The sequence below is a fragment of the Malus sylvestris genome, chromosome 10 (genome assembly GCF_916048215.2).
Source record: "Malus sylvestris chromosome 10, drMalSylv7.2, whole genome shotgun sequence".
In the NCBI taxonomy this organism is placed as follows: Eukaryota; Viridiplantae; Streptophyta; class Magnoliopsida; order Rosales; family Rosaceae; genus Malus; species Malus sylvestris.
In genome coordinates this window covers 3,904,898-3,930,962 of record NC_062269.1, presented here as the reverse complement: position 1 = coordinate 3,930,962, position 26,065 = coordinate 3,904,898, and the positions used below count along the sequence as shown (strand labels likewise).

The 26,065-nt window shown below is 39.9% G+C and overlaps 3 protein-coding genes and 1 long non-coding RNA gene across 5 annotated transcripts; all 4 read right to left on the bottom strand.

Annotated features, from left to right (window-relative positions):
* Positions 1 to 3,062: 3,062 nt before the first annotated feature.
* LOC126587735 (phytosulfokine receptor 2-like) lies at positions 3,063 to 4,630 on the bottom strand. Its single transcript, XM_050252815.1, has one exon. It carries the CDS (start codon positions 4,400 to 4,402, stop codon positions 3,287 to 3,289), a length of 1,116 nt encoding a protein of 371 aa, XP_050108772.1. The 5' UTR covers positions 4,403 to 4,630; the 3' UTR covers positions 3,063 to 3,286.
* A 667-nt stretch (positions 4,631 to 5,297) lies between these two features.
* On the bottom strand, positions 5,298 to 24,451 carry LOC126587734 (histone-lysine N-methyltransferase ASHH1-like). Its single transcript, XM_050252814.1, is given in 10 exon segments — positions 5,298 to 6,068; positions 6,293 to 6,619; positions 6,621 to 6,750; positions 8,367 to 8,401; positions 21,711 to 21,909; positions 22,050 to 22,143; positions 22,219 to 22,303; positions 22,621 to 22,707; positions 23,455 to 23,611; positions 24,204 to 24,451. Coding segments are annotated over 10 exon segments (1,530 nt in total). The 5' UTR covers positions 24,350 to 24,451; the 3' UTR covers positions 5,298 to 5,798.
* LOC126587732 (uncharacterized) lies at positions 8,800 to 13,458 on the bottom strand. 2 transcript variants are annotated; one of them, XM_050252810.1, is made up of 8 exons: positions 12,999 to 13,458; positions 12,784 to 12,889; positions 12,618 to 12,695; positions 12,373 to 12,450; positions 11,103 to 12,280; positions 10,275 to 10,998; positions 9,730 to 10,200; positions 8,800 to 9,648 (listed from the first exon to the last, which is right to left on the bottom strand). In XM_050252810.1, the coding sequence occupies exons 1-8, from the start codon at positions 13,043 to 13,045 to the stop codon at positions 9,505 to 9,507; spliced, it is 2,826 nt and encodes a 941-aa protein (XP_050108767.1). In that variant the 5' UTR covers positions 13,046 to 13,458; the 3' UTR covers positions 8,800 to 9,504. The 2 variants fall into 2 exon arrangements, with proteins under 2 accessions (XP_050108767.1, XP_050108768.1); XM_050252811.1 differs by lacking the exon at positions 12,784 to 12,889 and having other exon boundaries at positions 12,999 to 13,457.
* LOC126587740 (uncharacterized) lies at positions 17,106 to 17,717 on the bottom strand. The gene is made up of 2 exons (XR_007611204.1): positions 17,575 to 17,717; positions 17,106 to 17,356 (listed from the first exon to the last, which is right to left on the bottom strand). It is a non-coding gene; the product is annotated as an uncharacterized LOC126587740 (long non-coding RNA).
* Positions 24,452 to 26,065: the final 1,614 nt, after the last annotated feature.

Here is a 26,065-nt window from a genome sequence, read left to right as displayed (position 1 = left end):
AAAATTTATCTAAAAATTTCTCGACGTCCGTGACGTCGAATAGGTCGATGTGGTATATTCATATACCCAAATTGAGCATCGTATGAGAAGTTATTTCGAATTGTTGGTTATGTGTTTAAATTAACGTTTTTATAGTTGTGTCGCATATAGGTGACACCTATCCCGAGGACGAGCGTATCCAGGGACGTCACGGGGGTTACGACCCATTGACTTACCAGTGAGTGGGCAGTTTTGTTTTCATATTACCTATATACTACTGTTTTTCCCAGAAAATGCGTTTATATGAAAATATGATTTAAATTGCCATGCATGTAATTGTTGAGTTATGAATTGATAATTGATGCATATATATGTGTGTGAATTGGTGCCGTGGACGCACAGGTGAGTATCATGTGAGTTTATATGGTTTATATGAATGAATGATGATGTGATTGCGTTGTGAGTTCATAAACTGCACCTTTGGTATTAGTGCTTATAGTACTCACCACACCGTACGCTCGCCTTGGATCCAAGTAGGTGGATGTCGTACAGACCACTAGAGGTGGTTCCAACATGCCAGTCGTACAGACCATTAGAGGGGTTCCGACTGGTGGGTGACTTTAGATTATGTGCACAGATGATTGATGAGAGAAGCACTAGAGCGTATTATTTCACCATCTTAGTCGTACAGACTACTATAGGTAGTTCCGACTTATGTGCAATGTAGTGCCGTACAGGTCACAGTTGGTGACTCCGGCACGGCCGTACAGGTCACAGTTGGTGACTCCGGCTGGATGGGATATTGAGCTATAGAATCAGTCGTACAGGACCACTGCAGGGTCTCCGGTTGATTTATTATTTCACCTGAGTTATATTGATGCATTCATATTATATTTTGGCATGGCATGGCATATTCTTTCTGAGATGTTATTTTGATAGATGGTAAGCTGAGTTTTGATGATTTATGTATATATATATGTTTATATACTATTTTTCTGGGAAAGTATACAGGTTTTACGGTGAGGGGTTAGAAATGTTTTAAATGAAATGTTTTGGAAAATCTTTGGTTTTACTGACCCACTCATCTTTGTTTTGCGCCCCTCCAGGTTCTAGTTAGCAGTTGGTGACTCACGAGGTCTTTTCGGCATTCTGACAGACGTTCTGCATGTAGGACTCACATGCGGGTGTTGTACTTTAATTATGGTCCTACTTGACTGCACTTACACCTACGCTCTGAATTCGTGTGTTTTACTTTATAACTCTCTCTTGTATGCTAGTAGGTTATGCTGCTAGTGGTTGGTTTAAATTCCTTCATATTTCTATTATATCTTGCTTCCGTGTCGCATTTTTTGGCTACGTCACACTCACGTGACGGCCAACACGCCTTGATTCTAAGATCGGGGTGTGTCATTTTACCCTTGCCTTCGCTTGCTTAAATCTCTCTCATTATAATTCCGATTCATGAATGGTTTTCGTCTATGCGTTCGCGGAATCAAGCTCTATCCAAATATACTTAGTGTGATCCCAAAAGGTCACATGATTTGATAAAACATAGAGGATCAGATGGAAAACGAAACCCGGTTCTCTTGTTAATGGAAATGCTGTGAGAGTTACTGGCTTCCAACGGAGCCAAATGACTTGATCAGAGCTTTACTTACAATCCAGACTGCACTCTAGGCCAATAGCATTTGATTTCTTACTAATTCACTTTTCTTAAGTAACTTGCAGCATACCCTACAAATTCACGGCATTCCCATCTTATTCCAATAAGTTGTGAGGTATAATGTGCAAATTGTAGGGCACATATAAAATTCCCTTCAATTGACCTTTACAGAATAGGGCAAATAAGTTTTGTAAGCTTAAGGGGATTGTATAAAGAAAAAAGGAAAAAAAAAGGTTAACTTGCATTAATTAATAAGATACTAGAATTGATTGGACCGAGCAAAAATGTGCATGTAGTTGCAAATATTGTCCGTAAATTATAATTTCAATTATTGGAATAGTATGAGAACTTAAAAATTGAAACACGGTAGTGCATGTTAAATGTACCTATAAATGGGTAAAAAAAAATGTGCAGACAGGTAAAAAAAGGGTAAATGGGTAAAAATGATAAATGGGTTAAAACGGGTAAATGGATAAACAGGTATGCGGTTAGAGTTAAATGAGTACGCGGTTATGGATATGGGTATAACTATTTATACAATTACCCAACGGTTATGCGGGCAAGGACTTAAACAGTTATGGGTAAACAACCGCGGTTACCCGTCCTGCCATAACCGTTGCCTATTCCTACCCAACATCTAGTAATAGATGGTTAAATTGAGATAATATCAGTGATGTTGATAGTGCATCATGTTAAGCCTATAAAGCTTATCATGCTACAGCTCAAGGTAGCGAATATGAAGTTCCGGCCTACTCACCTAAAGCGAGGCTTGAGATTCTGGAATTATTTCAAACTACAGCAATAATTAAACAACACACAACTTAACTCCACAAGATTCACGCTTATTGATATCTCGAGTATATACTCCCATTGGAAATAGATTGGACTAACGTTGCTCGGTTTTAATCGTTCTCTAGGGTTGGGGAGTTCTTTTCTTTTTGCAACACTTAGTTGGTAATATCATGATGTTAATTGCTCACGTCATTTGGTTTAGACAATTTAGTTTAAAATTTTAGTTTTCCTAGCATTACCTTATAGTATTCTTCTTCCCTTTCTTGTGTGGCATAAATTAATTCTCATCGAAAAACAATCTTAACCAATTTATTAGTTCAACCAAAAGCACAACAACCATGTTTTTAAATATTACTATAAATAATATTTTATACTAATCTACAATAAATGGGAGGGAATGGGTTTAAACCCAGAAGACAATAAGTTGAAGAGAGACTTTAATCATCAAAGTAATCCACCATACAACCATAATTATTATAATTATAAAAGGATCCTCTCATCCTTTAGTTGGGATCTTGGTATTACCATTCATAAAAGGACTTGTAAACAAAAACAGTAATTTTATTTGGACACACAAAACTAAAATTCTTTATTAGAAATCACCTCAATCATTATATGTGAGACTCACTTGTATTAAAGAATTTGTCGTGTCAGTTTTATGTGTCTAAATATAATATTGAAATACAAATTACACAATTTAAGTACTAATTCTCCTACTTGTGACATTCCATTGGTTAATTGGCTCAACATGACATTCACATGCCCTTTCGTGAACACTCCAAGCAACATTATTCAATATCCCGTAAAATAAACAAACACTACTCAAAACAACAAAAAATGTACTGAAAATATTCATGTCGAAATTTGGTCCAACATTTCAATGACTTCTTTCATGGCGGGCCTGTCTCTTGAAATCTCACGAGCACATGTAGTAGCAATGCTAAAATACTCCTTCACTTCCCCTTCATCCAAATCCTCATTCGAAATGCTTGAATCCACCATTTCCATTTGCCGATTTTGTTCCACCATTTTCCTAGCCCATTCCACCAACCCCATTTGGTTCCCCTCGTGCACCGTCGGCAAATTTGGCCGCCTCCCGGTCGCAACCTCCAACATTAAGATCCCAAAGCTAAACACGTCCGCCCTGACGGTTGCCCCCGTGAACCCTTCCTTGTATTCCGGGGGCATGTAACCCATCGTGCCGGCAAATTGAGTCGACACGTGAGACCAGGAGGCGTCCATACTTCTGGCCAGCCCAAAATCAGCAATATGGGCCTCAAAATCTTTGTCCAACAACACATTGCTGGCCTTAATATCCCTATGAATAATGGGCTTTTCAAGCCCATGCAAATATGCCAACCCATTCGCCACTCCCCTAACGATCTTAATCCTCGTTTTCCAAGATAACGGTAATCTCAACCCCGGCCCGTCCTCATAACCGTCGCCGTCCGACGACCACGAGTCATAAAGCCAACGGTCGAGATTTCCCTTTGAAATAAACTCATAAATTAATATCCTGTCGGCGCCGGAGACGCAGTATCCTAAAATCTTGACGATGTTGGGGTGGCGGAGCTTACCTAGGGTTTCCATCTCGGCCTGAAATTCCCGAAACCCTTGGAAGGCGTCGGGATCCAGCTTCTTGATCGCGACGGTGAGGCCGTCGGGGAGTTGGGCCTTGTAGACAAGGCCGAAGCCGCCGTCACCGACAACGAGAGCGGCGGAGAAGTTCTTGGTGGCCTTGACGACTTCTTCCATGGAGAACTTGAGGCACGGATCGAAGGAGGTACTCTCGTCGACGATGATGGCGGAGAGGGCGGCCGGGTTGCGGAGGGGACGGGCGGGGCGGGAGCGGGTGGATTTGGATTTGCAGTCCTTGCAGACGAGGTAGACGGCGGCGAGGATGAGGGTTACGACGAAGAAGCCGCCGGTAGCAGCGAGGACGGATTGGACAGGTTTGTCCATATACATCGAAATTGATCGGGAGAGGGAGAGGGAGTGGGGGGTATAACTAGCAAAAGAAGGGGTTTGGTGAGAGAGATATATGATCGATGTGGGGCAGGAGAAGGGGAGGAAGGGAGCAGGCTGCAATGGAAGAAACGGGGTTGCGTGGAAGGTGGGTTTGACTGAGTATGAATGGGGAGATTGCGATGATCAGTCGGCGAGTCAAGGAAGACGAGTCAACGCCAAAATTCGTCTACTTTGAAATCAAATTATTTGGCATAGTTAGTAAAATACGTAATCAATATAATATAACATGTAATTACGTATTATTTTTGTTTATTTGACTATTGGAATATTTTTAGAAGATACCAAATGTCTTGAAGAATTCTTCCTTCATGACCATTGGTATCTTTTCATTTCAAGAAAGGGTATGCCAAGAAATTTGGATGGGTAGTGATAAGTATGAAGGGAATAACGGGGACGGGTTGAATGCTATATTAAAATTGAGAAAGGGAGGGGCACCCTATTTTTATTTTTCTAGAGTGTTACATAATTAATATATGTCGTCATTATTAATAAACAATAATTTCTATAAATCAAATGTTGAAGTATGTTTATTATAACTATTTTTCAAATAAATTTGTAATCCGCTGGCTATGATAATTAAATTTGAGATCTCGTCTATCATTTGAACAAATAAAAAACCTTTGATTTGAAAAGTAATATGTGGAATAAAAAGAGAATTCCTATTTAAAACATGCCAAAACAAAAGTAAAAATACAAGAAGTCGAGAACGACCTACATTTTGCGCGGGACCTGCCAGAAATCGTGTGCAATGGTCAGGGACCCACGCGTCATTATGTGGGGCCAGGATTAGTAGCTGGTCCACCTGCCCACGTACGCAAACAAAGTCAGAGAAGCCTCAGGGAAACCGTTACAACTTTATAAAAATCTAAATGTTCATAAAAGTCCGTCATATCTCATACTTCGGCGCGTTGTACAAGTTTCGAAGAAACAAATGTAAAGATACTCCTGCCACTTTGGACATCCAAATTCTAATGTAAACCAACAAAATGAATGCGTTATTCTAAACGCGTTATTCTAAACTGTTATAACCAACCAGCCTACCACAGCGGGGCTTAGGCCCCAAAAAAATTCGGACGCAGTTCCTATGCGTCCTGCTTCTTTTCTTTTTTTTTCACAACTTACTCCAAGAGATCGAGAGTTGGTAGGTAATGACAACCATAAGTCGGATTATTGTCCGGAAGAAAAATGTAGCTTCATAATACGTAAATTGGTAACTCACAACGCCAAATATGTAAAAATAGTACCAGAATCATAGTGTAAATCTGATGGTCGCGAAACAGAAGTAACGTTTTTCGGTTTTCAATTTTCAAACCAATGATCGTGGTTAGAAGAAAGATCAATTCTGCAAGTACTTAATCTCATTCTCGGTGCTGCCGTCAGAAGGTTCGGCCTGGCCAAATGGCCTTCGCGGAGTGCAGGCAATGCTTTTGACAATGGAAGAATAAAGGTCGAACTCCGCCTTGAGTTTCATGCAGCAGGCTTCTATCCACTTCTCAGCTACACTGGTAGCTACGCTGTCTTGGCTGTCCCTTTCATGTTCTTCAATGGCAGGTCGTATCTCGTTGTAGAGAGATTCAAGATGAGTGGCAGAGTCGTTTTTCATCCGCTGCAAACGAAATTTGAACATGAACAATTTTGATAAATAGACCACTTCTAAGAGAGTGAAAAAATCATAATGTTAAAATACTAAAACCGTACTTCAACAAAATATAAATAACGCAACTCCAGTAAGATGGTACAGGGTGTGACGCATGGATGCACATGCAAGGGCAAAGTTAATGGCGATATTTTAGTCCACCAAGCAGATCAATAAAAACTGAAAATAAATACCTCATAACTTAAAATTTCCTCTTGTGCTTCCTTTGATGCTAGAAGCGCAGCAACACACTTGGCGTCAACTTGCTTTTGTGCACCATGTTTCAACTTTCCATTATATTGTTTTGATCTTTTGTTTGACATGGACCCTGATCCAATGTGATAATTCCGACCTGCAGTATTACTGCGGATACGAGATATCATCGCATTCTTTTTTGATATAGACAGTTGATTGTTTTCTGAATAAAGTTTCCTCCCCTCGCTCACTTCTGTTTTTACCTCCACAACTACACCCTCCATTGGAACAGAATCAAGTGATTGCACAACAAGAGCAGTAGACATGTTCAGAATCCACATTGACATTCACCATCATCCCAGCAACATCAAACTCTGAGGAGTTCACAGCCTTGAAGAGCCTAGACGAAGGCTCATCCTCTGCAGAATCGTACAGTGGAATTTTCTCAACTGAATATCTGTCACAAAGAGGCAGTTGTGTATATAACTTGAATACGAAAGGAAAGTCGTAAATTGAATGCACAATTCTTCAAGAAAATCTCTATATATGTACATGTGTTCATGAGTGAATGTGGTACGTTTGAGAGATTTTTGTTTGATACTAAACTAAAGACATAGTCAAGATAAAACTATCATAAAACCTATACCTTTCAACTACATAGGCCACAAAAGGAAAAGGATAACCTAAGTCTTGTGTTAGAATAGTTCTGAAATTTAGCAAGATAACCAGTCCCACCATATAAGTGGAAACTACTTGCACTGATCCACTCATTTGATTCATGTATCTTACTGAACAAAAATGGTGATATTGTTTCTCTATCAATCAAGATTTTAGATTTTTGGAAAACATCATGATCCTTCAATAAGAGTTTCTATTGTTTCAAATGAACGATTTGAAGAACTTTTGATTCTAACAACTGATTTTAGAGTTGATTTCCATTCATAGATGTGGATCTCATACCTATGAATGGGGATATTCCCAAAACTCTAGTCTTCCGCAAAACTCACAATTCTTTGAAGAGTTTTCTCTTTACCCTATTAGTTCAGTTAAGGTCTGAAACGGCCCAGGACTTCAGATTAAACTAGAATTATTTGCTTTTGTACGATGCACAAAATATACTTATTAAAGAAAATTAGGTATGTAAAGAGAAGAAAAAGTTGCCCATCTATCAAAAGTATACAAAATCACAAACTATAGGATTACAGGAAAAGAACAAAAATATATAAAATATCAGGAGCCACCGACACGACACTGGCACATCAACAATGACAAGGCAAGTTTTAACAAATTAAAATACCACACGCCATGGATGCAGGAAGTGTATACATTCTTTTATTGTTTTACAATTTAGTTTCATCTTTATGCATACTTAGCTTGTAATAAAGTTAATAGTCAAAGCTTGTAATAAAGTTAATAGTCAAAAAGTTCATCGAGGGAAAGTAAAACCAAAGTCCTAACTCCATATTACTACAGCATAATAAATCCAACCCTATAATTAAAATTCAAAATGTAGCCACACTTAAGTGTTAGCTCTGTAAGTGTCATAAAAGTATGAAAATAACAATATAGAAATACAAAAATATAAGAATTAGTATTCACATGTAACATCCATAGGACATGGTTAACTAAGTCACCTTGTTGCTAAGTCTTGAATTTTATCCCTAGGCACCCACCCTTCTTGTATAACATCTTTTTACTATCTCTTAAGAAACAAACTATATTTTCACCTCAACTATCTCATCGAAGTGTTGGGAAAATGTCAACGGGGTGTTGGGTGGTAAAAAAATGCACACAGACCACATAGAAGAGCACTGTGTTGTTGTCTGACAAACACAACTTCAAAGAAGTGTCGTTGCTAGATTACAATATATCAATGCCTATTACGTGAACATGAGGAACAAAATTTCGAAGGACAATAACTAAAGTATAAATCTACAACTAATCAACAAGCAAGTGCATGCAGGGCAGACCAAAGCATAGGCTAAGGACATGTTAAAGAAAGAAATTCATGCAACAATCACTTCTGCAGAAAGAAACTTTGAAGAGAAATGCATCCCAATGTATGGTACATACCTGTCATCATCGTCTTCCCATAGGTAAGTATCCTCCTATTTATAAAAAAAAGTTGCATAACACAGGTTAAAATATTTACCAAGAAGAACAATTTACTGAACAAAACAAAAATAACAGCAAAAAAACGCACACCAGATGTTTCTATAAAATTATAAATACACAACACTAACCAATATCTTGAACAAATGCACAGTAACAGCAAATGAACACTAGAAATCACATGAACACCCAATGCTAAATGCTAAACCTTAGAAGAAAGGAGATAAATAAATAAAATAAACATGCCCTACAAGATAAGTATGATAATACAATTAGGATTAAACAAAAACTACTTGGAACAACAAAAAAAAAGTATACAGTATAGAGAAGCTAGTTTTTCTTGTATGCTGAGATTATGATTTTCAGCACTAGTGATGGAGAACCGACAAATTAATGTGAAGTTTTAAGGGATTTTCAGTTCTTCCCAATTTTGTTGATATGTGCACGATCAAGATACTAAGAATATTGTTTATGTTGACATGTACAGTTAACTGATAAGAGTGGTGCACGAGTGTGTATAAAATCTACTACTGTCTACTTGCGGAATTTACGCGAGTGTGTATAAATCCTACTACTGTATACTTATGGAATTTAGTCAGATGAGTGGTGCGTATGGGGAGTTGTGGCCCTTGCCTACACATGTACATTTGGGGCACCTAACAAGGTATTAGACTGATAACAGGATACTTGACAATTTTTGAGGCAGATGTATGTAAGTTTCTTGCTCTTTGAGACATGGTCATATCATGATCTATCTCAGGTCAACCGCTTGTTTGTCGTTGGATACCACAATTGTCAAATGCTGCCACTATGAATGATTTGTAGGATACAAGAGGTGCTGGATGCTTTCGTAACAGGTGACATATAAGATACCCTGTCCATACTATAAGGTTTAACACTTTACCACTAAGTATATATCACTGGAAATATTTGTTTCCATTATTTGTGTAGGTACTTTGGATCCTTATGGTGGGATTTGAGAGCAACATCCACTGCATGGCACTCCTTTCAGGGCGCATTTGTGCATATACGTGATCAAACCTGACCATTCTAAGCATATTTTGAGAAAGTTTGGAGTCGTTACTTGCACCTGACCGAGTCAGATTTGATCACAGCTGACAAGAGATTTGAAGCGTAAAATACAACTAGTATACACAGTGTCCCATCCTTGTGCAGCTGGCGTATGATATCTGATCCAATCAGACGCAATGGGAGGCACAGGATGCCCCGGCCTTAAGAACACCTACAAGAAATATATGTAACATTAATCTACATTGCCTATCTACAAATAAAATAGAACAGTCCATTATTATTGGTATCATACCTCCACACAATGACAATCATTCATAAAACCAATAGCAATCTGTCGACGCCTTGGCAAAGAAACTGGTGCTGACCGAAGCGGTAGGAAGGTAAGGCACTGAGTAGATGATAAGTGGAAAAGCACAACCTTATAGCATGATGCTATAAGATGACCCATGTCAGGCATCATCATCCATCTGTCAAATGGTGCTCTACCTTCATCAAAGAATGATAGTATCTGTGCTAACTCACGAACCCTGTCTGTGCTGCCATACAACTCGCCATAATGCGCAGAATATGAAGACAACTCAGTAAGCAAGTCATTACGAACTTGCAGGTACCCATTCTCACCCAATCCCACCAAATCAGCGACTGCCCTAAACCCGCAGTGACCATCATGACATACATCCTTGACTTGCTGAATGAAGGGCCTCAATCCAATTGGGAACGCATCAATATACGAAATACCTTTCATTGATAATGTCCGGTACACCTGCATGAATATGAACCTTATGTATAAATGGGTAACTATATGATATTCGATTTAGGAATTGGTATCTTTATTACCTCCTTGGTTCGCTCCATTTGCTTATGTTTAAAATTTTGTTGATCATCCATTGCGCTAGGTGAGTGACTATACACAAATGCAGATTTCAACTCAAATGCATATGGGTCCTGTTGAGTGGACATATCAATTTTCTCCCTCAGTTGACCTTGTAATCTGGACTTGACTCCTAGTCCTGGTTCAACAAGACTAGTTGTATAGGGTGCTACAAGTTCTCTCACTCTTTTCCTGAGCATCAACCTATTTTCTGCATTTGCCTCCAGAAAGTATCGTTGAAGCAACTCCAACTCAGGAAACTCATTCACATCCATAGATTCCTGAGCAGAACTCGGAGGTAGTATATCAAGTTTAGTCCAATGGGGGTCAAGCGACTCAAGAGGAATTGGCCGACACTCCCTCTTGTATTTCACAATCTCGTGGGCACAAGGTAGACCATGGGTTCTGGGTATGACACAACCACATCCTAAACCACCAGCACCAATTGAGATGGCTAGTTTGGACTGAGATAACACCTTCTCCAATGCAAACATAGATACAACTCCTCTCAAATATTTGAATTCTGAAGACTTGAAGCTTTGTTGTGTGACCATCAAACATTTGTCAAAAGATATCTTTATGTCATTGTGCTGTAACTCAATAAGAGAGTGTATCCTCTCAAAAGAACCCTCAAAATTCCCCTGGCTCATACCAAGCTCCCTCTTAAGCTTGGTATGTACACCCTCGACCCTATTAAAACATAAAAAAACGCAAGCAAGTTAACACAAAGTTACAAACTTCATATTAAACCAATAATGTAATATTGTGTGAGTAATATAACCTCGTGAAATTACCTGTTTGATGTTACATTACCAAAATGCATGATCATGTCCGTCCAAGCCGACACAAATCTTTCCTTGAAAGGATTCAACCAGGTGTTTGTAACATACTCCATGACCTCAGTGTACATACTAAATTCTCTCTGTAACACTGCTAGATCCCACATATAATCATTTTCTGTAGGAGAGGTCACAAGTACATTCCACTTCATAATAAATCTATCACACATTTCCTTGGACTCAAACAAGTTTTTGCATTTTGCCAACACATGCTTATTAATATGCCATTTACATAAAAGATTTTTAGCTGTAGGGAATACTACCTCAATGGCTCTCATCAATGGCAAATCCATGTCTGTGACAATTACATTTGGCATGGGACACTCCACCATGACACCACGCAATTTACTTAATGCCCATATATAGTTGTCTTCTTTTTCAGAATCCAAAAAAACAAATGCAACTGAGAATGTAATATCAGTGGATGTGACGCCTACAACCTCTAGTAAGGGATAATGGTACCTGTTGGTCTTATACGTGCAATCTATCATCAAAACGGTTGGAAATGCACGTAACAACTCCAAACTCACAGGGTGCGCCCAAAACAAGTCCTGCACACTATCTGACATAGGGCACCTCCTATGCCACTCGACATAGTCATGCTCATTCAACTTACATAACAGTTGTTGCATTTGAGACCTCCCTGCCTTCTCTTTAACTCTTTGCCTTTGGCGTGCATTATAGATCGTCCTTATGGTTGTAGCATTGAGTTCATCCCTTTGCTTCAATGTGCTCAGGATTTCTTTGGGTCGTACTAAACTCTTTGACAAGTCTATCAAGAGTGAAGTCTCCTGCTCAGATAACCTCCCTGCATATGAACGCCCATCAGGATACTCAGTGGATGCATGGTTATGCACTCCGCATACAACCTTTAGCATCCATCCGTCCCCATTCGCTGACTTCTCCCCTTTCAATGTGAAAGGACACCCACACTTCTTTGTGCCTGTCCCACGTCTTTTTTTTGCAGCCCTAGTTTTCTTCTCCTTAAATCTTCCACCCCTCTCGCAACCTAATGTAACTCTTGGTTTCGTACTCTTACTACCCATATCAGATCGTATTGTCACAATAACAAACCCATTTCGCTTCCCAGCCTCACGAGCCCACTGCATCAAGGACTCTCTAGTCTTGAATATCTACAAAACAAAGAAAACTAGCATATAAGTACCCAAAATATCCATAAGGCTCTTATTGGGACCAATGCTATTTTAACAATGAAGTTGGTTACCACATAAGTAGTAAATTCACTTGTGAAATCCATTACACAGTCTGAGCTAACCCCACTATCTCGGGCAGAATTGTCGTCCTGCATTCTCAAAAACAAGTTTGAATAAAGAACACGTCACAAGAGGAGCCATAGTAACTGATGGAAGCACTTCCATGTTGGTGCAAGAAATATTTTGACCAAACCCTAAGCTAGTGAAGCTATCTCATAATGAAGTCCATTATCAATTTAAAGATAGAGTTGGTAACCTCATTAGTTGTAAATTCACTTGTGTAGTCCGTTGCACATTCTGAGCCAACCCCACTACCTCGAGAAGAAGTTTCGCCCTGCATTAGAGAAAACAAGTTTAGATAAAGAATTTGGTCAGTGTTCTGTATCAGAATACAGCACATAGAGAGAATTGCGTGGCTATACTGGCTCCACTTTCATGTTGGTGTGCAGCCATTTCTGGTTACACTCCAAATGTGCTCTGCAGCAATAGATGGCTACATTTAATGAATTGTTGTTCGGCCACATAGAACTGCACAGTACATTTAGTGCTCAGCTCTAAGTAGCCAAACAAAACATAAGCCCAGTTTTTAGTAACCAAAAGGACAAAATAAGCTCAACTAATTTGGCATATAACATACCTTTCCATTCTCACTGACTTGTCATAAATGATGATTTGATGCTCCATTGACCAAGAAAACTCAATATGGGTGGTATTACGTGATTGGGGTTTATGGAGTGAGGAAGGGCTGATTTTGAAGATTGTGATAGGTAGGGTTATGGTTATAATTGGATCGTAGGGTAGGTATAAGCCTGAGTGAATATGGTTGAGAAACTGGAAAACATTTTAGATGTGAATTAAGTTGTTTTAAGTCATTTTCCAAAGGTTACCATAGTCATTAAGAAGAATTATTAAAGCTCAGAGCGTGCTGATCAGGCCTAAAACCATTAAAACCACAAAATTGGCAATCTCATATTCAGTCCCTATACCTCAACATGTTAAAAACAACCGAATTTGGTCCCAAATTTGGCAAAGCCAAATTCATTTATGAAACCCAATAACTGGCCCGTGATAAACCGTAAATATATATTTTTCAGGTTGTTAAGTTATACCAGGAGAGAGCGTGGCTAATCAACATCGCTTGTTGGTGATGGATGTACATATCAAAAGAGTAAGACAAAAGAACAAGACTTGGAAGTGCCCAAGGACTAGATGATGGAATCTAAAAGAAGAAAAACAAGTCATTTTCAAAGAGAAGGTAATCACCCAATGTATGTGGGATAGAGAGGGGGAAGCTAGCCAAATGTGGGATTCCATGGCTAGTTGTATCCGAAAAGTAGCAAAAGAGGTATTAGGAGAGTCCAAGGGCTTTGCCCCACACCAAAAGGAATCTTGGTGGTGGAATGAGGAGGTACAAACAAAGGTGAAGGCTAAGAAGGAATGTTGTAAAGCCTTATACAAGGAGAGGACCGATGAAAATGGTGAAAGGTATAGAAAAGCGAAGCAAGAGGCGAAGAAAGCTGTCAGAGAAGCTAAGTTAGCGGCTTATGACGATATGTATAAACGACTAGATACCAAAGAAGGAGAGTTGGATATCTATAAACTATCTAGAGTAAGGGAAAAGAAGACAAGGGACCTAAACCAAGTGAGGTGCATCAAGGATGAGGATGGAAAGGTTCTTGCTACAGAGAACGCGGTTAAAGACAGATGGAGAGGTTATTTTCATAATCTTTTCAATGAAGGACATGAAATGAGTGCTTCTTTAGGGGAGTTGAGTAACTCAGAAGAGTGTAGAAACTACTCTTTTTATCGTCGAATCCGGAAGGAAGAAGTGGTTGTAGCTTTGAAGAAGATGAAGCATAAAAAAGCAATAGGCCCAGACGATATACCAATCGAAGTGTGGAAACTTTTGGGAGAGACAGGTATAACATGGCTCACTGACCTTTTCAATAGGATTTTGAAAACGAAGAAGATGCCAAATGAGTGGCGAACGAGCACTTTGGTGCCTATCTACAAGAATAAGGGCGACGTACAAAATTGCATGAACTATAGGGGTATTAAGCTAATGAGTCATACAATGAAGCTCTGGGAGAGAGTCATTGAGCATAGATTGAGGCAAGAGACACGGGTTTCGGACAACCAATTCGGGTTCATGCCAGGGCGCTCAACCATGGAGGCAATCTATCTCTTACGAAGATTGATGGAAAGATATAGAGATGGGAAAAAGGATTTACACATGGTCTTTATAGATTTGGAAAAAACGTATGATAGGGTCCCAAGAGACATTCTTTGGAGGATTTTAGAGAAGAAAGGAGTACGAGTAGCATATATCCAAGCTATAAAGGATATGTATGAAGGAGCAAAGACTGCCGTAAGAACTCATGAAGGACAAACCGAAAGCTTTCCCATAACTGTAGGATTACATCAAGGCTCATCCTTAAGTCCTTACCTTTTTGCGTTGGTAATGGATGAGTTAACAAGACATATTCAAGATGATATTCCTTGGTGTATGCTTTTCGCAGACGATATAGTGTTGATAGATGAAACTCAGGAAGGGGTAAATGCAAAGCTTAACCTTTGGAGAGAAGTGTTGGAATCTAAAGGTCTTCGCCTAAGCCGATCAAAGACAGAATATATGGAGTGCAAGTTCAGTGCAAATGGAGGCCAAAACGAGTTAGGGGTGAGGATCGGAGATCAAGAAATACCAAAGAGCGACCGTTTTCGTTACCTAGGATCTATCTTGCAAAAGAACGGAGAATTAGATGGAGATCTCAACCATAGAATACAAGCTGGATGGATGAAGTGGAAGAGTGCATCCGGCGTGTTATGTGACCGCCGTATGCCACTGAAGCTCAAGGGAAAATTTTATAGGACGGCAATAAGGCCGGCGATGCTGTATGGCACAGAATGTTGGGCGGTGAAACATCAACACGTACACAAAATGGGTGTAGCGGAGATGAGGATGCTTCGTTGGATGTGTGGGCACATGAGAAAGGATAAGATTAGGAATGAGGATATCCGGGGTAAAGTAGGAGTAGCCGAAATTGAAGGAAAGATGAGAGAAAATCGGTTACGGTGGTTTGGACATGTGCAAAGAAGGCCTACTGACGCTCCGATTAGAAGATGCGACTATGGGACAGAGGTTCAGGGCCGAAGGGGTAGAGGAAGACCTAGGAAAACTTTGGAAGAGACTCTAAGAAAAGACTTAGAGTACTTGGATCTAACGAAGGACATGACACAGGATCGAGCACAATGGCGTTCTAAGATTCATATAGCCGATCCCACTCAGTGACTTGGATTTTCCAAGTCTCCAACCGAGAAGTTTTCCTCACTCGGAAAATTAAGGGAACACTACCCCAACCTACATGCTCCACTCAGAAAGCTTCAACATACAAGCTTCAACAAAAGAAAATTCAAAGAACTTAGCGAAGAAGGCTTTGGTGTATTTAACACAATACGTTGAAATGAAGGAAAGCTTATTTATTGATATCCCCGATAAGCTACAAATATTTACATATACATGAGTCAAAATAAACACACAAGAGGGAGCCTTCACAAAGGTTGCTTAGGAGAAGTCTCAGCAGTCGGTAGAGCCCCAGAAAGAGAAGGCACCGGAGGGGGATCATTTGGAGCCTCAGTACTGGACAGAACCCTAGAAGGAGGAGGCATCAGAGGTTGATCATTTGGAGCTTCATTACGCGGTACAGCCCCAGAAGACGAAGGCAATAAATGCCTTTGGAACAAACCCACAAATCTCTGATGATCAAGTAAAACCTGACCATCAGTTTCCTTCATCTGGTCAAGCTTCCTCTTCATGTTTGTAGCATAGTCATGTGCGAGCCGGTGCAACTGTTTATTCTCATGCTTGAGCCTTCTAATCTCCTGTTTGAGACTCATCACTTCAGCCGCCAATGATTCAACTTGGCGGGTTCGAGCAAATAGGCGTTGGGCCATATTAGACACAGAACCTGCACACTGAACACTGAGAGCCAGCGAATCCTTAACAGCTAACTCATCAGACCGTTTGGAAAGTAGTCTGTTATCTTTGGGAGTGAGAAGGTTCCTGGCCACCACCGCAGCGGTCATATCATTCTTCATCACGGAATCCCCAACGGTAAGAGGACCAGTAGGGGAGACGAAGGATGGGCGCCATATGTTGTCTGGAGAAGGCGGGGCTGCCTCTTCAACAAGGTTCAAGTCAAAACGACGGTCGGAGGGGCCAGACATTTTCAAAGGTGTTGAAGAGAGAAGAGGTCGGACAAATCAAGATCTTAGAAGTGCAAGAATGAAGCTTCTACTGGTGGAGATTCAAGTGTGCTTTGGAACTTAATGTCAGCCCTTATAAAAATCTGCACTCGACGGAGCATCAGAAATCGAAGAGACGCCTGCTCAGAAATCGAAGAGGCGCCTGCTCAGAAATCGAAGAGGCGTTTGCTTTCTCAAAAGCTGGGCTGCTTAGAGATCACGAGGGTTGATCTCAGAAATCAAAGAGGCGTTTGCTTTCTCAAAAGTTGGGCTGCTCAAAGACCACGAAGGCTGATCTCAGAAATCGAAGAGGCGCTCGCTTTCTCAAAAGCTGGGCTTCCCAGAGACCACGAAGGCCGATCTCAGAAATCGAAGAGGCACCTACTTTTCCAGCCTTGTCAGCACCTGTCACACGCACACTCAGCTTTGCGGAAATTATGGGCATTCTGTCGAAGACTTCTGGGGAAGTAGAAAACACATGAATCTTACTGTTCAATCACCCACTTCCCACACGCAACAATAGCTCATGGGTACCACAGAAAACTTTGCCAAAGTTCTCTGCCAAAGTTGAGCACGTGAAGCTTGCAGCTCCCACTACATCGCTCTGACCAAGAAGGGTAAAAGAATAGCAAAGAAACAGCACTAACAAAGTTTAGACCCATAAATTTTGAAGGTCTAGCTACCATATTATTACCCACAAGGGTAAAGGAACAGTACCACTGCTGGATAATTGGAAAGTCCCTGTGTGTCAACCTCTGTGCTTCGTGGCAAGGTAGACTAGCAAACATGCCCAACCTTTACTCACATTCGAGAAAACATTCCCAATAAGATTGCTTACTCCAAAATCAAAGAGGCACCGTCCTCCGAATCTCGAGAGCCAGACTCCCAACATGACTACTTTCTTAAAAATCGAAGAGAGGGTAAAGGAACAGTACCATTGCTGGATAATTGGAAAGTCCCTATGTGTCAACCTCTGTGCTTTGTGGCAAGGTAGACTAGCAAACATGCCCAACCTTTACTCACATTCGAGAAAACACTCCCAACAAGATTGCTTGCTCCAAAATCGAAGAGGCACCGCCCTCCGAATCTCGAGAGCCAGACTCCCAACATGATTACTTTCTCAAAAATCGAAGAGACACTGCTCCCCGAATCTTCGAGAGCCAGACCCCCAGCATGATTGCTTTCTCAAAAATCGATGAGGCATCGTTCTCCGAATCAATCGAAGAGGCGCTCGCTTTCTCAAAAGCTGGGCTGCTCAGAGACCACGAGGGCCGATCTCAGAAATCGAAGAGGCACTTACTTTTCTAGCCTTGTCAGCACCTGTCACACGCACACTCAGCTTTGCAGAAATTATGGGCATTCTGTCGAAGACTTCTGGTGAAGTAGAAAGCACATGAATCTTACTGTTCAATCACCCACTTCCCACACGCAACAATAGCTCATGGGTACCACAGATAACTTTGCCAAAGTTCTCTGCCAAAGTTGAGCACGTGAAGCTTGCAGCTCCCACTACATCGCTCTGACCAAGAAAGGTAAAAGAATAGCAAAGAAACAGCACTAACAAAGTTTAGACACATAAATTTTGAAGGTCTAGCTACCATATTATTACCCACAAGGGTAAAGGAACAGTACCACTGTTGGATAATTGGAAAGTCCCTGTGTGTCAACCTCTGTGCTTCGTGGCAAGGTAGACTAGCAAACATGACCAACCTTTACTCACATTCGAGAAAACACTCCCAACAAGATTGCTTGCTCCAAAATCGAAGAGGCACCGTCCTCCGAATCTCGAGAGCCAGACTCCCAACATGACTACTTTCTCAAAATCGAAGAGAGGGTAAAGGAACAGTACCATTGCTGGATAATTGGAAAGTCCCTGTGTGTCAACCTTTGTGCTTCGTGGCAAGGTAGACTAGCAAACATGCCCAACCTTTACTCACATTCGAGACAACACTCCCAACAAGATTGCTTGCTCCAAAATCGAAGAGGCACCGCCCTCCGAATCTCGAGAGCCAGACTCCCAACATGATTACTTCCTCAAAAATCGAAGAGACATTGCTCTCCAAATCTCGAGAGCCAGACCCCCAGCATGATTGCTTTCTCAAAAATCGAAGAGGCATCGTTCTCCGAATCTCGAGAGTCAGATACCACAGACCACTTTTTCAAAGTGCTCTGATAGAGTTAAAACATGTGAAACTGGCAGCTCCCACTACCGTGCTATGACCAAGCAGGGTAAAAGAATAGCATTACTACTTGTTAGGGAGACTCCTATATATGTCGACCTCCATCCCCAACGGACAGGCAGACCTGCAAAAATGCTCAACCCTTCATCATATCTGAGAGGGCACTCCCAACGAAGCCTTTCGAAATATTCAGCTTTCTTTCCCCCCGATAATACCTCTGCAAACAAGCTATACTAGAGCAAGAATATCTCATATCATCAGGGTTAAAAGCAAGAGTATCCCATATCATGCTTTTTCCCTGTCTTTTCCTTTGGCCTTGTTTTTACCTGCAAGACAAGGAGAAAGAGAGCAATCAGTCAGCACTTGGAATCAAGCTTCCAGCCAGGAACTGACTGCCTGGAACCCCTTACCTGATTACTTACCTGGCATTGCTCTCGAGTACTCATCTTCAACATCTTATGTTTCCAGGGAAGATTCCGCATTTGCTTGAGGAACAGATAGGGCAAGTGCGAAGGATACAAGGAAGCATGTGGAGACAAGCGTAACAGCACACGTGCCGATACATCCATTACTCTGTCAAAAGCAAAAGTATCCCATATCAGCAGGGTGGAACGTACTCTAGATTTGATGGACTTGTTTTGACCCTCAAATTCTTCAGTCGGCCTTATACTCTGGAGGAAACCAGAAAACCCTCCAGCTCAGTTCAAGAATAAGCCTGTGGAAAGTTACTTCTTCAAAAGCAAAAGTATCTCATATCATCTCTTCTCATTTTTCTTCTCTTTATCCTTCATGCTGCTGCAAGATGGGGAGAAGGTGAACAATCAGTCGGAGCTCTGATTGCTTACCTTGTCTGTCACCTCTTTCAGCAGACCCCCTAGCTCGGCGACTTGGGGGACTCCTACTACATGGTTTGTATCGCGCTTGACCAAGCCTGAAACTACAAGTAAGCTTCAAGTGAAATTGATACATTACCTTGTGCATCTCCACCAGTTAAAGATACCACCCCTGGATGGAGGAAGAGTACTTCCAGAGAAGATGCCACATCTACCTATGAGACAGATAAGGCAAGTCAAGACGACTCCACACTCCGATACTTAGAAGTTTCGTGATTACGAGATCATTCTCCCACAATATTTCCTAATGTCATTTGTACTAAATCATTCACTTGTACTCACTAAAGGAGAGCTTGAACCTATGTACTTGTGTAAACCCTTCACAATTAATGAGAACTCTTCTATTCCGTGGACGTAGCCAATATGGGTGAACCACGTACATCTTGTGTTTGCTTTCCTATCTCTATCCATTTATATACTTATCCACACTAATGACCGGAGCAATCTAGCGAAAATCACAAAAAGCGACCGTTTTCGCTACCTAGGATCTATCTTGCAAGAGAACGGAGAATTAGATGGAGATCTCAACCATAGAATACGAGCTGGATGGATGAAGTGTAAGAATGCATCCGGCGTGTTGTGTGACCGTCGTAGGCCACTGAAGCTCAAGGGAAAATTTTATAGGACGGCAATAAGGCCAGCGATGTTATATGGCACAGAATGTTGGGCGGTGAAGCATCAACACGTACACAAAATGGGTGTAGCGGAGATGAGGATGCTTCGTGGGATGTGTGGGCACACGAGAAAGGATAAGATTGGGAATGAGGATATCCGAGGTAAAGTAGGAGTAGCCGAAATTGTAGGAAAGATGAGAGAAAATCGGCTCCGGTGATTTGGACATGTGCAAAGAAGGCCGAATGACGCTCCGGTTCGAAGATGTGACTACGGGACAGAGGTTCAGGGCCGAAGGGGTAGAGGAAGACCTAGGAAAACCTTGAAGAGACTCTAAGAAAAGACTTAGAGTACTTGGATCTAACGGAGGACATGACACAAAACCGAGCGCAATGGCGTTCTAGGATTCATATAGCCGACCCCACTTAGTGGGAAAAGGCTTTGTTGTTGTTGTTGTTGTTGTTGTTGTTAGTAGTCTCGCTGAGGAAGAAAAGGAGATGAAACCAGAGATTTCTCTCCTGCCAAACACCTCAACGTTTACGAATTTTCTGAATTAAGAGCATAATTGAAATACCGTGAACTCTACAAAACCCTTTTTGCAAGAATAAAAACCACTAGAAGAACAAAAATTTGAAATACCAACTGTTACAATTCAACTCCCAACTGATGATGGAGATGCTGCCATATAGTAACCATTCAAATTTTGCATTGCATGCTTCTTAGGGGGTCAATTGGCTGCGTAACGGCGTGCGGGTATGAATGATAGAGACTTGGGGTTCTATTTACTAGGGTTTTAAAAAATAAATAATATAAAACCCATAACAAAAGAATTCCTTTTTTCTTACTTATCTTAAGTGTGAGTTTGCTACACCATACTTTTTAGAAATTTCACAAAACATTTGTATGCCCTAAGAAACTTTCAGGGTGACTAGGTGAGGAATGCCTAAGTTTTTCTTTCTTTACACTAATTGAAACAATGCCTCTAAACTAAGCGTCAGACATATGCCCCATAAAAGTATGTAGGATAATTGCAAACCGATGGACACTATGGACACTGAAAAAACCTAAAACCATTTTATAAGTATAATATATGTATTTATGATCCTGGAAAGTTGATAGCTTCAGAGAGGTTATGCAATGAATTTCAAAGAACAATGGGCCCATGCCTAGAGAAAAAGAAACTCAAAAGATTAAAATAAAATGTAACCAGAAAGATTGAGGAACTTGCATTATGCTTTACAGTCAAGATTTAAGTTTTTTTAGTTCAACAGCAGTATCCAGATAATTTTATAATAAGAAATAGATAATGTGCAGCAGCTATGGAGATATCAGCCACCTATAGCACACACTCAAAACAACTGCTATTTCATCTTTAATATCTAAAATGAAACTTGTATCCAGAATTGTCAATCAATAAATTACCTGAAAACCACGAGACTTTGCCCCAAGAAATCCTGAACAGCTAGAAGCACCACAGAGGCAGCGAACCTTAGCTCCCCCATACCATTCAAAATTGTAGTCATATGCCAACTCTGTTCCAGCCAATATATCTTGCTTTGCAAATATTCCAACCCTAATTTCCCCCAACACATTCCATTTTCTTGTCTCACAATTTGGTTGGCTGAAAACATTAACGTATAATAACTCAATCTCAACTTGGGGTAAGTAAAATAAAAGTAAAAGATAACAGCTAGTTAGTCTAAAGATATACTAGACTAACATACTAAACTTTCCCAGAAAGATTTGCCTGATGAGGCTCACCATGAATGATTTATAAATCGAGCAACGCTTCCCTTTTCAGTGGCATCAATAGATTCAGAAGCATTGAGAGAAATAATGAATGCATCTCTGAGACCTACATCAATGCACAAATTGAAGTCAGTTTCAATAAAGTAATACAAATAGATATCTGGTAAGCCTATTAAATCACCTTGGATTTCATAAGTGTGAGATCTTTGCTTTGCTTCTTTCCATGATATCACTTCCCCACAGTACTCAATAATAAATTGTCCTGCCTGCATTGTATAAAACAAATCAAATAGCTTACAAGAAATTACAGATTCACTCAAAAGATAAAACTATAAAAAGCTCATAGACTTATAAAGCTTCAATGTTCTCAGTTGAGTCAAAAACAAAAGTTCCGAAGATAAATAACATACCAAGATGCACTATACAGTTCAAATGTTTCAAAAGAAACAGCAACCAGAAACTTACCTAAAACTCAGTAATATGTATATAATTGATTCAAGTAAATAATTGAATAGAAAAGAACCCAGGTAAAGAGAAGTCAGTATACAATTGTAATAAATCAATACAAACTAGTAGGCTTTACCTTTATATTCTCATTAGCTAAAAGACCCCAACCACAACCTTCTGTTTTAAACAACTTTGTCTTGGCATATTCACATTTCTGAAATCTCTGTTGACAGTAAACAAGTGAGGTATCAGAAATGAATAATATCAATTTCATAGTATTTGAACAGGGAACTGAAGATTCAAATTATCTTAAACTCATGCTAAGTACATCACTATCCCAATATTTTCAAGAAAAGGAAAAGTTGTTTTAGATAATTTATTAGACAGTTGAAAACAGCATAACGAATGTTTAAAAAACAAAATAGAGTTACAGATGCAACTATGAAAGACAAACATTGAAGAGTGGTGCCATTGCCAACCCCCCATCTAGTTCTCCCTGCCCACCTTTAACTAAATTTTTTGGTTACAAATAGTATGATGTCGCTATCAAAGATAAACTTTCCTTGTATTTGGCAACAAATTCTCACCTCCAGTGGTAACCTTGGTCTTACCACCATATTTACTCTTTTTGTGAAGAATTGAAACATTTGATAGATGAAAATCGGTTAAGATCAATACTGCTAAAACCAATATGCTGGTAAACATTACATGAGGATAATATGAATTGGCAAATACAAAAGAGAATTGGAAATAGAATAAATAAAATACAGATTGGTTAAGTAGTATAATCTTCTACAATCACAATGTACAAAGTTCTGAATTATACTTGGCGATGTCATGAAGGCTTACGTATAAACAGAAAAAGACAAATATGAAGAAATAATATGCAAGCTATCAGGTCCATATTCACAAACCCATGAGCAGGAGGAGATAGAGAAGACACACACAGAGGAAAAAAATAAAAATTTACCTGATTCTTGCAATAGACACCGCAAGGGCAATGCCCGGGAGTGCATTCTGTGTTGGTTATTACATTCAAACACCTCTCCCCACATGCACTTTCAGGATCATTTTCATCATACTTGCATTCACATATAGCAATATCTTCCTCCGCCTGTGTCTTATGTCTGCAAAAAATAAAACAAATAGAAGAGAAGAAACCCTTGTTATATAATTTTAAATTTCCAATGCAAGTATTTATGATATGACCTGCAACTTCACCACCACCACCACCCAAAACAAGAAAACAAAGTAATGGAGTCTGCAAGAAAGTCGAGAAATTAACATTGTCCCATGTGTGGACGACAGAGTACTAATTTACAGTGACTTAAATATGAATGTGAAAAACAATAACAAACTGCAGAAAGCTTTCCTTGAGCAGGTTAGCAGATGTATTTCAGCCATGGCAACACAAGCTAATATTTTCAATTAAGAAAATAACTGCATATCATATATCTTACACCCTAAACCCCAAAACCTCATACTTTAGATTCACAACCAAATGAAATAGACAATCAATCCTCTCAACAGCATAATTTTCCGATCCCGTATTTAAAAAACTAAACAAACCCCAAAATTTACAAGAAAAGACAACAAATTGAGAAACCCAGATAACAGATTGGCAATTCATCAACCAATGCAGTTCGATTTCCATAAACCGAATTGCACAAGCTCATGCCGAAGCTAAAAACTAACAGTGAGACAGTGATTGTAACTCACCTTCTATGCAAGAACTCGTTTTGCTCAATGTGGGTGTACCGCGGCTCTTCTCCGGTACGCTGTTCCGTCAGGCAGAGCAGCTGACGCGCACAGTGTTCTTCAATCTGGTCAATTTCACAGTGTGTATGATCTGCCTCTGACTCCATTCTTTCCGGTCGCTTGGCTTATGCTCGAGACACCGTTTTGTGCCCTTCTCTCTCTCTCTCTCTCTCTCTCTCTCTCTCTCTCGGGTGCACGGTGCACCCATCTTTTTTAAAGGGTAACCATTCAACTATACTACTGTTATTAAAAAAGAAAATACTAAAATGATAAAAACAACTTACAATAACACAAAATATTATTTTTGAGATTGAAATTCTGAAAAATAATGATCCAAAGTGAATTTTTTTTCTTTCATATCAATGGAATACCATTTTTTTTTCTTCTTGAACCAACCTGATAAATTTATAAAAATAAATAAATTAGTTGAATAAAAAGTAGTATAGTACAATTTTGTAGATAAAAAAACTCACCTCGTATGATTCAACTATGTCAATTCGCCTCATGCACTCTATACCACAAGGCATGCTCCATAGTTTTTGCAAGAGCAGTGTTATCTACACACTTATTGTTACTTCTTATATATTTTTCTCAATTTTCGGTCATCGGATCGAATAAATTGAATAATATCAATGATAAAATAGTAATAAGAGTGTATTGGAGATAAAAATAGGTGTGTGAATAACACTATCCTTTTTATAAAGGGTGTGTATAACGCCCCGACTCAAAAAATTTATTTTGGCAACTAATTATGGTGATAGGCCAAATTAAACTCTTGTTTATTTTATATCATTAATCACAATTTATTTAATAAATTCTTAATTTCTCGCAAAATCTATAGCTAAATTTATTTACCAACAACATAAGGTTAAACTTTATACTAAACACCCAAACCCTTTTCTTCTTTCTAATTTTCGATAAAGCTTAATCTCGTTTATTTTAAGGCTGCATCTAACTCATGTTAGACTGCCTACGTACCCTTGAACGGGATTAAGTTTTCGTAGTTCACCATTCAATTATAATCCATTTCCGAAAATATTCAAGTAACCAAAATAACCAACATTGGGTTTAATAATCAAACACATCAATTGGATACCCAATTCGTATTTAGAATATCAAAATTTGCACAAAATGGCAACATCGGCCCACTGGCCACGCTCCGCCACAGGTGGCGGTTTCTGACGAATGAAAACCCAATTTTTTAACTAACTCTAAAAATTACCAAATTTTACAGGCAAGTAGAGTTCAATGAGAGGAACAACGTTCATACCTAGGCTGAAGTCTAATTCAACGGGGAAACACCTCAAATTACCCTCAAACCATTGGAACCCATTGAATTGGGTGTTCTTAATTCGACGCCAAAATAGTTCTGACGCCCTAACCAATGCTTGGGCTTTGTTCTTGGGGTTGAGGGGAGTCTATTGGTGGTGGTATTTGATGGAATTTGTTTTAGAAATGGTGGATCGAAGCCAAGGTACCCACGCGGCATCGAGGGTTTTCCTAGTGAAACGAGCCAAAACACGTTGGTTTTTGGGTGAAATTGAAGTAGGGATCGACTGGGTTCGAGGTGAGGATCGACATGACACCGGTCCCGTTATCAACGGTGGCCGGAATTGGGAGATATAGCGGGATCGGGTTGGCGAGTTGACGAGGGGTCCGGTTCCCTCTTTCTCTTTTCCCTCATTTCCCTCATTCCTCCCTTTTTGATTGGCAAGTTCCCCACCACATTTCTTTTCTTATCTTTCCATCTCAACTGTCCATCTCTCTCATTTCTCTTCTTTTCCTTTCATCCCAGCCACACACGTGGCACATTTCATTGCTCT